This window comes from Protomyctophum parallelum (genome assembly GCF_964188405.1).
Source record: "Protomyctophum parallelum genome assembly, chromosome: 22".
In the NCBI taxonomy this organism is placed as follows: domain Eukaryota; kingdom Metazoa; phylum Chordata; class Actinopteri; order Myctophiformes; family Myctophidae; genus Protomyctophum; species Protomyctophum parallelum.
In genome coordinates this window covers 13,367,495-13,379,994 of record NC_139714.1, presented here as the reverse complement: position 1 = coordinate 13,379,994, position 12,500 = coordinate 13,367,495, and the positions used below count along the sequence as shown (strand labels likewise).

At 44.1% G+C, this 12,500-nt stretch overlaps 1 protein-coding gene across 1 annotated transcript in view; it reads left to right on the top strand.

Annotated features, from left to right (window-relative positions):
• plxna4 (plexin A4) overlaps positions 1-12,500 on the top strand; it is a 345,542-nt gene that overhangs the window by 321,935 nt on the left and 11,107 nt on the right. The window contains 2 exon segments of the mRNA XM_083757955.1: positions 1,780-1,970; positions 8,288-8,457. Of these exon segments, the coding sequence (XP_083614081.1) occupies positions 1,780-1,970; positions 8,288-8,457 (361 nt within the window).

Below are 12,500 nucleotides of genomic sequence, written 5' to 3'. Positions count from 1 at the left end.
GGCACCATCTTGCCGCCTCTTGATGCTACTGTCTGGGTACACTGTGTGTTTGTCTGTCCTTCTTTCTCAATTAGGAATGGGACGATGTGAAAATGTAATGTCACAACTATTGTGTAAAATAGAATGCCACTTTTGTTAACCACTATCCCTATAGGGGAGCGCTCACAACACGTTGCAACGTCATGTGTTGTGTTTGACCTTGTAGATCGGCTATTTTCGACAAATTGATTTGTGTAGAGTGAAACAAGAGTGTACGAAATGCGCTTTAAGGCATACTGAATTTGCAGCTCAACTAATAATTCTAGTTTATGACGGTGGACAATTTCAGAATGAAGAAAAAGTTAAATCCCTGCTATATGATTATTGTGAGTGTTCTTTTATCACGATGAAGGACACAAACGATTATTGTCCCATCACTACCCTCAATCTTTTATCTGTCCCTCTCTGTTTCCCCTGTCTTTCGTTGTCTCTGTCTCTGTCTCTCTCTCTCTCTCTCTCTCTCTCTCTCTCTCTCTCTCTCTCTCTCTCTCTCTCTCTCTCTCTCTCTCTCTCTCATATCCCGCATTGATTTCCTCTGTGGGTGAAAAACGCACTGCGTTATTGCCTTTCTTCTTCCTTTAGTCCTGTCCTATTCTTAAACCTGATCAATTCTCTTCACACTGTGTAAACATTCATTGAGCCGTGCGTTTGGAAATGTCATCAGGACTTTCTTGGCCATTGGGTGGGCCATGCATATTTCATCCCGCCTGACACCTGTTCGATTTTGTGTCGGGGCCCGGCGTTGTGTCGCGCGTCATAGAAGAAGACGACGGCATGAAAAATTAACCACACGCGGGGGGCTCCCTAAAAGTTTCACATCCAATTTCCCAGAGCTGGAAATTGGAAATACGCCCGAAACCATCGGACCCAAGCCGTGTGACTGCCACGGTTCTGCCGAAGCAGAGCTTTTGATTTGTTGCTCGGCCCTTCTTCGCCATCAATCTGTTGCACACAATGGAGACTTTTTCTCTTTTTCTTCCTTTGTTCCTCCAATGGAGGATGGATGGACCTCTATCCATTGTTGTTTACCTCCTGCACGGATTGAAGTTCTGGGGCTGATTTCAGTCAGGATCTTTTTCAACGAAAAAATAAAACAGCCTATATTATGTAAAAGCTCTTACTGCTGCCAAATTAGTTACATTTTTGCTAGAAATAGACTGTATCAACTATTAGTGACTTGACTTTACTGTCGTAAACGATACAGAGACACCTCCCCGACAATTTTTGGACCACAATTCTTATATGAGACGATTTTAAGATGACATGCTATTCTCCATAGAGATATTACTTCCGCAAACCAGGGGATGAGTGAATGATCTCAGGATCTTGGCACTCTGTGGCCCATGTATATACATAGGGTTACAGTTAAAGAGAGCTTTAAAGCACAGCTCAAGACCTGTTCCTTCTCTCTTGCTTTTAGTTGATTCATAATTCTCTGTGTTATTCATATCCTCTCTGTTTTGCCTGATTCACTGCCGTATTTGCTATTGTTTTAATGTTTTTTTGCATTTGTTTTTTCTTTATTTCTCTGAAGAGACGCTCATAGCGCGCCACCGAATGGCGCGCTACGAGCTTGTAGGTCTGCTATTTTTTTTTAATCGAAGAGCGACTGACATAGAAGACATTTTTAGAATCTGATCTCAGGTCAGAATGAAAACTGTCAGGATGTAGAAGACATTTTTAGAATCTGATCTCAGGTCAGAATGGGTTAAGTATTGTTCTTGTCTGGTTGTCACACAGAGAACATGATCAAATACACGGGCAGCCCCGACAGCCTGCGCTCTCGCACGCCCATGATCACCCCGGACCTGGAGAGCGGCGTGAAGGTGTGGCACCTGGTGAAGAACCACGAGCACGGAGACCAGAAGGAGGGCGACCGCGGCAGCAAGATGGTCTCCGAGATCTACCTGACGCGACTGCTGGCCACCAAGGTAAAAAAACAAACGCACGTTCATCTTAAACCCTCTAGTCTCAAGTGCCTGGCCGCCGGCCAGAGGCTGTTGGTTCGAATCAATCCACGGTGGTTTGTTGATCCATGAGTGTTACGTAACCCTTTTGGGTCTAGTGATGAGTTTGTAACATAAAAGGATTATACCAGGCTGTTGAGCGTGGAGGTGCATGCATGCAAATGAAGGAGCCAGCACAGTTTTAGAGTGAAACGGTGAAGTACTTTACTTTTCAAAAGGTTTTTTAGTATTTACATATTTACACTTGGACAAAATGTATGCCCAAAGCATACAACCATTAAAACGCCTGAGGGCGGCAAGGTCGTGTGCACGCATCCGCCTGGGTGACAGCAGACTGCTGGCCATAATTATATGGAGCGTGTCTTGAGTGTACAGGGTTTGATGAGGTCAGATCAACACATGGAATGTCAGAACAGGTCAGCTTCATGGAGATCTAAGTGTGGCAGCGGGGGCAGTGGGAGCTCTAAGCTTACACGCATAGGCGGATGCGTGTACGCTTCTCGCCCTCAGTGCGTATTACTGGTCTTACTAGAATGTACAGGTAAATATTGTAAAACACATTAGAGAATATATTAAATGTATCCGTACCACATACTTATGGTAGAAGTCTAAGATTGTCTTTTTTAAATATAGATCTATATATCTCTGTCTGTACGTGTGTAATCCACGTAACTCGAGAACCGTTCGCCCCACCGAATTCGAGAACCGTCACAAAAGGCCTCTGCCCGGGATCTGGACTGGGCCCCTGTCCAGGGTCCATATGGAACTGGCCTGTTCTGACATCACAACACTCCATATTTGGGCATGCCTGACACAGAACTCCATATAGGAATGAAGGGACACAGAGAGACAGATCCAGAAATGTCCATACAGTATATGGGCATAAAAGGGACACCGACAGATGGGTTGAACCGGTATTGCATAGCCGGGTGGGGCATGGATCTCCAACTTCCATCGTTACTGACTCTGTGCTCTATACAGCCAGTATATTTTAATATGCAGTACATACTGTACTGTAGTGGACAAAAAAAGTTATATTTGCATATGAAAGTCACATTCTTTTTGCTGATGTTTACTATATGAACAATATTCTTTACTGCAGCTCACGTTTCCTTTGATTGAGTCACGCGTTCCGAAGAGATTATTTAAATTCCACTTCTGCGTGACAAAGATATTTGATGTTTGTTTTCTCTTTTCATTACTCTTCTGTTGACGCCGCTGACTATCAATAATTGTCTTGACGCAGTACAGACCCTGTGAAGACGCCCAAGGTGCTTCTGTATTTAGAATAGATGCTATCAGGCCAAAATAGAAAATAGGCTGTGAAAATGGACTTCTGTGAATGCGTGTCAAATGATAAACGTCTTCAGACAGGAAAAAAAAAAGTGTAATTGGTTTGGAGGGAAAAGGGACTTTTTGATCAAGCAGCTGAATGCAAATAACCCACCCACTCTTAGCCCATTAACCCATTTAGGCCTGTCTTTTTTAAATGTAATTTCTTCTGAAGAACCTCATGTTTCTATATCAGTGGTTCTCAATATTTCATGTCAAGGACCCCAGAAATTATATGTAATTGCCCACCGACCCCGATCTGAAAATACTTCTACCTCCCCAGAAGCAAAGATTTGAGTTTTTAATTGATTGATTGATTGATTGATTTAAATATTTATTAACTGTTTGCAGAATTACAGTACATTTCAAGCACAACTCAATACAAAGAGTATGGCGTGTGTGACGTAATGATCAGCTGAGATGTGAATGACGAAGATGCTTGGCTGATTGATCAGGCATTCAGACTATAACGTGCCTCTATATGAACTATCGCAGGCTTCATTTCTCACACTCCATTGTGCAAGATTAGAAAAATAATAATCTAAATTATTCAGACACTTTGAAGATTTAATCGTAGGCTATATTTACAAGCTGAAGCTTGTAGATTTTTTAAGGTTATTACAGTTATTAAACAGGTCTATGTGAGTAATGTCTTTGTATAAGTTATTTGTCATATCTGCTCTGTGCAGCCTAAAAGGCAAACAGAAATTGTATTCATGTTCCCAATGATCAATGCCAAAAAAGTGAAAAAACACAATTCAATCGAAATTGTTTGCGTGACAATTAATCGCCAACATAAATTTGTAATCGTGACACACACACACACACGCACACAGACGCGCGCGCACACACACACACACACACACACACAGACCTCTTATGTGTGAGACGCGTGCGCGCTGCAGACAGATTGTTCCGGTGAAATAACACTTGATCTCTCGCTCATCTCTCTTGGTGAGCAATGTGTGGAGGGACAGAAAGTCTAATTGACTGCTTTTGACTTTCACCTCGTCAATAAATAACCCCCCCCCCCACACACACACACACACACACACACACACTGACATCGTCCATATTAGCTGCATCACTGTCACCCGTGTGTGTGTGTGTGTGTGTGTGTGTGTGTGTGTGTGTGTGTGTGTGTGTGTGTGTGTGTGTGTGTGTGTGTGTGTGCGTGTGCGCACGCGCGTGTGTGTGTGCGCGTGCATGTGTGAGTGTCCATGTGTTTGAGTGTGCCTGAACACATGGCGTGCATGTTTATTGTATACTGTATGTGTGTGCATCTACTGACACTGACAGGGCAGGTGTCGGGGAGGGCAGAGGTCCAGATAACAGATGATGATGATGATGATGATGATGAAGGCAGTTGTCCTTGCACAGATCAATCCCATCCAGCAGGCGTTCCCAGCATGCATCAGTACTATGAACACACAGTGGGACACATTGGAGGGACCTCAAGGTCACTTCGTATAGTCCGTACCTGTGATGTCGCGACACATCATCGATATAAACGTGCATTCATCTTCCTGTGGTCCACCAGAAGCCTAATCCATCTAGCCCAGTGTTTTTCAACCCTTTTTTATATCAAGCAAGGCCCATTAGGCCTATTTACTCCACATTTGAGCCACAGACCTTTGATGCCATTTAGCCTCTCAGATTAAAAAACGAAAGAATATTTTGGTCGTTGGATGGAAGATGTTGTCCACAATACCATGCTGTATTGATGTTGGTACCATTAGGAGAGACAACAGGCAAACGTTGATCAAAGTGGATTAGATTCTCTCTCTTGCTCTCTCTCTTGCTCTCTCTCTCTCTCTCTCTCTCTCTCTCTCTCTCTCTCTCTCTCTCTCTCTCACGCGCTCTTGTCCTTCTCCCTCCGTAAAGTCGACGTTTCATCAAATTAGGGTCAATGGTGCAGCGGGGGTAGTTAATCCGGTATCACAAAGCGGCTTAGGAAGAGACACGTCTCCTGTTCATAGATTCTTATTCTTATTATTAATATACATCAGCTGTGAAATAACAGTTTCCGCGTATCAAAGCTGGCATGAAGATTTAGCAGAACCAGGATATGAGATTGTAATATTAATAATGAGTAAACAGATGTTCAACACAGCCGAGCAGATTACATATTTACAGTTTAAGACGTTTATCAAGACGCTCTTATGCAGAGCGACTTACACAGTCTGAGATCACATGTATAATGGCATGAGCCCTATAGTGAACAAATGACACCGTACATTATGGACATTATTAGAATTAGTTAAAAGAAAAACAAGTAAAGTCCCAATCGGTCAGGTGACATTGACAAGTGTTAAGTACAAATCTCAATGTATATGCATTGCATTATACATTCATATTTATCCCAACAATTTACAGACATTGTACACGTACACAACTCAGGCTGACAAAGCCATCATATAGCTACCTAAGAGGCGCCTCTTGTCTACTCTAAATGTAAGCAAAAAACAGGGACAACACAATGCCTATAGTCAGAGGCGCAACACAGACCGAACGCTAGGGGGGGATATAGAGCGAAAAATCCGTCCCCCCCGTCCCCCTAGCGGAGGGGGGGATGGGGGGGTCTAACCACAAAAACGGGGGGTTATGGTTAGGATTTGGGGTCGGACTACAGAGAGGTTGTTCCAGTGACTCAATGCACATACAAAACTGCGTTTTGGCACAGTTATTATTATTATTATGAATTACCTGGCTGTGATTCCTAGTGTTAAACCCATGCAACTCGAGAGGAAAGAAAACCTGGCTGCAGCTTACCTGGTGTTGACAGTTGTGCTTTCATTAGCGGTGTCGATCTCCTCCTTTCCCCATAAATCCCAAAATGGTGTAATATTAATAATATAATTCCCAAAGTGGGGTCCGGGGACCCCCAGAGGTCCTTGAGCGAGTTCCAGGAGGTACAGCTACATGATAGTTTGGAACCAAATGGACCCTTGTGGCATGTCGCTCTCAGTTTTTTAAATTAACATTGATTATACATTATCAATTGGAGTTACAGCTAGAAATGGCATTAAAATAGGGTCCGTCCGTCATTTTTCGCGCAGACGAAATGAAAGCCTGGGTATCGAGGCTATCCGTAGCCTAATGACAAATTAAGCATGTCAAACTGCGGGTCCTTGAAATTAAACGGGTTGAGAATCACTGCTAGAGCTGTATAAATCTTCTCTTATGGGGGTCCTTCTCTTCTCTTCAAATGGAGGAGGGTCCGCGGGCTAATACGTGTCCATTCGGGGGTCCTTGACACGAAAAGGATAAAGCTTATCCATTCATCTACTGATATATAGTCAATACATGTCTTACCAAAAGTGGTGCGTGACACCAAAAGTGGCGACCTATTGAATCCTGTTCCTGTATTATTAGAATCATTACAGAGTGCAAAGCACATTGGGTCACTGATGGCGGTGTAACAACTCCCAAACTTCCGACAGTAGAACGGGCCAAACCATTTTGGGATTTGCACAGGGGTGGATCAAATATATGCTTCAAAATATATCACGTTTATGAACGCAGGATTTCAAAAGTATTACTCCTATTAAAGATAACTTTGGAGCCAGGGGGGATACTCATCTGGGGGGGACCAATGTGACGCTGGCAGGGGATTCGTCCCCTGCGTCCCTGCGGTTATTGCGCCCCTCTATAGTTATATGCTCAGTTAAAAAACAGTAGAGTGGCCCAGGCCGTAGCGTAACGGTCTGGGCACCGGACTGGTGATCCAGTCGCGGTGTGCCGCGGGTTCGACTCCCGGACCCGACACGGCCTTTACCGCATGTCATCCCCCCCATCTCTCTCCCGTTTCCTGTCAGCCAAAAAATCAATAAAAGGCGTAAGCCGCAAAAAAAATATCTTAAAAAAAAAAAAAAAAAAAACAGTAGAGTCTGCCAACTTCCTTTCTTCTTGTCAATATGTCACCTGACCGGTGACATTGATTGAGACTGATCTTGTGGCATGTCACACTATGTGTACATACAGTATACCTGTATATGTATTGTTGTCTACTCCTTGTGAAGGTCTGAAGCAGGCCTACGGCTCGAAACGTTACCACTTAAGGTAAAGAAATCTCGGAGCAGAAAATGGTGTGCGGATTGTTTCATTTATTTTCTTGACTTTGTTTAATTCAGCACCCTGCCTAGTAGGCACTTGGATGTGCGTGTTCTTTTTTGGTTGATTTCAGCCTCCTTTACCACTTTAAAAGAAAAACAACCAATAATAATTTACAATGCACTTTACATTTTCGCAAACCTCAAAGTGGTATACGGTGTTTCAAAACCAAACAACTTCATGGGACCCTACTAGGGATAAAGGGTGAAATAAAAAACAATCAGAGGAAAGGTAACATACCAAACACTCAAGGGTCGGATTGGGGTTAAGTCCCTGTGACATGCATGTCCTGGAAACATGCTACGGATAGAGGAGACAGGCTCTTGACCTTATGGGTCTGGCTACTTAACATAATTGACTTCATTGGGGCGCTGGGGGCGTGTTCTCTCCCTCATGTCATCAGCGCCCATACCCTAGGTGGGGTTCGCAAAATGGCCTTTCTGTGTGGAGTTTGCATGTTCTCCCCGTGTCCCCTAGGGTAGGTACGCTCCCAAAAAAACATGCAGTAATCCTGGTCTCTAAACTGCCTCCCCCTGGTCAGCCGGAGGCGCCTGATGGAGGGGAAAGGAACTGGTTGGAATAACATGTTCCTTCCACGCGTTACGTCCAACCGGGGAAACTCCCCACTGTCAGGTGATAAGAAGCAGCCTGCTCACTCCTCATGCATTGAAGGAAGCATGAGCTCAGTTCAGGGCTCTCCCCAGGTTGGCAGAGGGAGAGTAGTGCCCACATGGGTGAAAAAATGGGTTACAAAATTGTGGAATAAAATATTTTTTAATTGTGCCTTTTTAAATCGGTTGGCATTATATGTGGAATATGTCTTCGTCTCCACACAGGGAACGCTACAGAAGTTTGTGGACGACCTGTTTGAGACCATCTTCAGCACGGCGCATCGGGGTAGCGCCCTGCCCCTCGCCATCAAGTACATGTTTGACTTCCTGGACGAGCAGGCCGACAAGCACAACATCCACGATCCGCACGTCCGACACACATGGAAAAGTAACTGGTGAGTGGCGCACGCACGCACGCACGCACGCAAAGAAAGGCATTGGCACACTGCAGCAGTGCCAAGGCCGTCTGTCCATCGGCGCTGCGTCCATCGGCTCTCTGCCTGCGTGCCAAACGGCACCGCATGCCAGCTCTCCCTAATATCCATTAACTACAGGGGTGTGTAATCTTCATTAGAGACCAATCCACGAGGGGGCTAATCCAATTGGCCGGCCGCAACTCCATCCATATTATCACTGATAAACCGGGGGCACCAAACCCCGTCCGTGGCCCATATAGGAAATTGCCTATGGTGACAAAATGTGGTGTTCGGTGAGGTGGTGAGAGGAAGCGGGACTTCCAAATTAATCTCCGCTGATTAATTAAACCCATTATTGACCTTTTGGTCAGCGGCGCTCCTGGAAGAATAGGTTGGCGGAGGTTAACTAAAGCCATGGAGGGAGGAAAGAGAGATGGAGAAGATGGGGGAGGGTGGAGGGGAGGTGGTTATGTGTGTGTGTGTGTGTGTGTGTGGGGGGGGGGGGGGGGGTACTCAGTGGGAGTTAAATGTCCACTAATATCTCATTAGACCACTGGTCCCAGCATGCATCACTGCTCTTCCTCCTTATGCACCATTTATTCGGTCCCTTTGTTTGCTATATACTGTAAGTTTGCTGTGTTTTTGTTGTTTTGAATGTTATGCTATCTATGCCGCTGCATTGTCTGTAAGGAAGCCAAACAAAAATAACGTTTTACTCTTTTGTACCTGTACACAAGGTGTAACACTAAAGTCCAACCTTGAACCTTGAATTCGTACTTGGTGACATATGGTTCTATGGAGAACCATCACCTACTAAAGCACCATTTTATTTAGTCAATGGTACTTCGTGTTCATCATTATGGCTCAATAAGAACCTGTTTTGTTTTTGTTTTTTGCCAAAGTTCTTTATGGAACCATTAACCATGCACTTAATCAACTGAAAACTACTTAATCACTGAAAATAGCAGGTCAGGAAGCCCAAATAATCATCTACATTTTAGGAAAAAATAACTAAACAAACACAACCCATTTTATAGAAAAACAAGCCCAAAGTCGCTTTTTATAATAAGCAGACTTGGCAATACTGCTTTCAGACTGAATAATGGAGTGAAATTAAATGTAAATCCAGGTGTCAGGCTACAGGAAAAAGGGCCATTTTACTCACATTTTGATGCCTTGCTGCGTAGGTGTTATTGAGCCATTTGCGGCGCTGGTTAAGTGTTTTCTGAAAGCTCAGTGGGTGGTTCTTACATGAAGACTCTCAATGAAATGACTGTGATGAATAGCAACTATACGCACGCACGCACGCACGCACACACGCACGCACGTACGCACGCACGCACGCACACACACACACACACACACACACACACACACACACACACACACACACACACACACACACACACACACACACACACACACACACACACACACACACACACATTAATACATTGTTTATTTTCCTCCAATCATTATTATTTTCTTATCTGGTGTATAGGCAACACTTTATTTGCACATATTATTTGCCCAAGCAACAGGTCAGGTTTCCTACCCAGACCTAACCTAAATGTAAAACCCTATAGTTTCACGTAGCCATGCAGACAACTAACAACAACTATACCACAATCTCCAACTCCGAATGCCAGAGGCTGGAACTACACTTCCCGAAATCCGAACACGGAAGTTGGCATCTGTTAACGGAAAAATATATTTTTAAATATCTTTCGATTTTTTGTTATCATTTCCATTTCTGCTAAGAAGCAAGCTATTATTAATTGGACATATTTACGCGACTATATAGACGAAACGGAAGTGGGGAGGATCGAGGCTTCACATTTGCTTTATCACTTGCTCATGATTAGAGCTTCCGTGCTTGAGACTGTATGAACGTGCACGCAAGCACGCACGCACACACTAAGATTGCACAAGGTTTGTGTGCAAAGCAGTTAGTGCTGATGCTGCCATGGGTGTCATTGCATGTGGTGCTTTTATTGTGTGTGTGTGTGTGTGTGTGTGTGTGTGTGTGTGTGTGTGTGTGTGTGTGTGTGTGTGTGTGTGTGTGTGTGTGTGTGTGTGTGTGTGTGCGTGTGTGTGTGCGTGTGTGTGTGTGCGTGTGTGTGTGCGCGTGCGCGTGTGCAGTCCGCGCACACGCGCAAAACATCCCTCTTCTCCCTGCATGTGTGCACCATAACCCTTTAATCGCCCGCCAAAAAGCCTGCAGTCTTGGCCACAACAAAAGCCTTCAATTCCATCTGACAGAACAGAAGAGGGGTGCGTTCCCTCGCGCTGCTGGGGTCCCTCTGGGGGCTCCCCCGCCCCGCCCCACCCTGTCCCATTAAACTGGTGGAGCCCATCTTCATCACACACACCATTAAGTTCATGCCATCGCAGCAGGCCTCGTGATGCGTCCACCCACCCAACGCCCAACCCCCAGGCTCTCCCTCAACTGCCAGACCCCCACCCCTCCCCCCACACGGCATAGCAGTGGCGGACATTTTCTGGTTCCATTACAACAACAAAATGTTTTTTTCTATAGAGATTTACAAAAATATTTATCTTAATTATTGCATATAATAAGCCTAGAATCAAAACATCCAGGATCTTGGTGAATCATGACCATGAAACCATGAAAAAAGGGTATTTATTAAATACAATATAATTCAATATTCAAATATTTTCACAGAATCAAAGCTGTTATGGTCATGAATCAACCAGGATCCTGCAAGATGGCTTGATTCTAGGCTTAAAATATTATAATAATACTAATATTGATATCAATATTTTTGAAAATCTCTATAGGAAAAAAAGGAGTAGCCCTGCATGGTTTTGAGTGGAACCACACACGGTGTGGTGCTGATGGGGCTCTCTGGATCTCCACGGGGATGGAGCTTTGTTCTCATGCCGAGCTGACGTTTATAACAGTGGCGGTTCTCAAACACTTACATGTCAGTGACCCCAAATTGATATGGATTTGGCATTTTCCATTTAATCTCATCTTTAATATCCCTTTGATCTTCACTCTTATAATCCCACTAGATTATTGTCCTAGATTAAAGTCATAAATGCTGATATTTTTCCCTTCTCTAAATCATTTTGTTAGCTTTTAAGTCTGAATTGTTTAAAACACTAAACTAAACCCTAGTTGACTGGAGTCTCCCAGGGCCATATACAAGGCCATAGGCCTCCTCGTGTTTTTCCTCTACACTAAATATCGTTGTGGAAAATAGCCGAGGTTACAACGCACGTCGCATTGCATTGTGAGCTTGTAGATCAGATATTTTCAGTGAGTGTTAATTCACACCAGAATATCGTCTCTGCCGGGTGGAAACAGGATACAAATTCAAACTTAGCAAAAGTAGCAGATCTACAAGCTCAAAATACATTGCTTGGCTGCTTGTTACTTTTGTGTGATGCTGCAAGTAGGGCGTTAAGTAACGGATCAACACGTTTGAATATGGAGATAGGAGGTTTCTGCCCGACAGCAGCGATATACACTATAGGCTAGGGTCTCTTTTTTAAGGGGAGGTTGGTAGGATGGCGTTATTAAATTATTTCAGCGCCATTGCCTTGAAGCCTATTTTTTTATACTACGCTTACCGCCATTGCCGTTGATTAATTAATGGCAATTGCGCTTTTATAGTGCATTCGATCGATCGAGCCATAATGCTACTTACGTTAGCCAGTTAGATAGCTATGGTGTTGTCACAGCACTGGATCGCCCATCTTAGATCGTCGTCCCCATAATAATCCATTCTATCTGTTTCTTTCAATCGCCAATCTCCTATTCCTTGTACCAGATGGCATTTTTGGTCAAAACAACGTTTCTTTGATGGCACAGAGCCGACGATGTGGACCTCGCAGTGTACCAACATAAATCTGGCTTGAATTAGATGCTAATTTTTCAATAAATGCTAGCGGGCTAAGTGTTAATTGATTGCGTTTGTATTACTTTTCTTGGTTAACTCATCCTCTGCATGTTGCAGCGCACTGTAGACGACTCCCATGCGATCTGCGGGCTG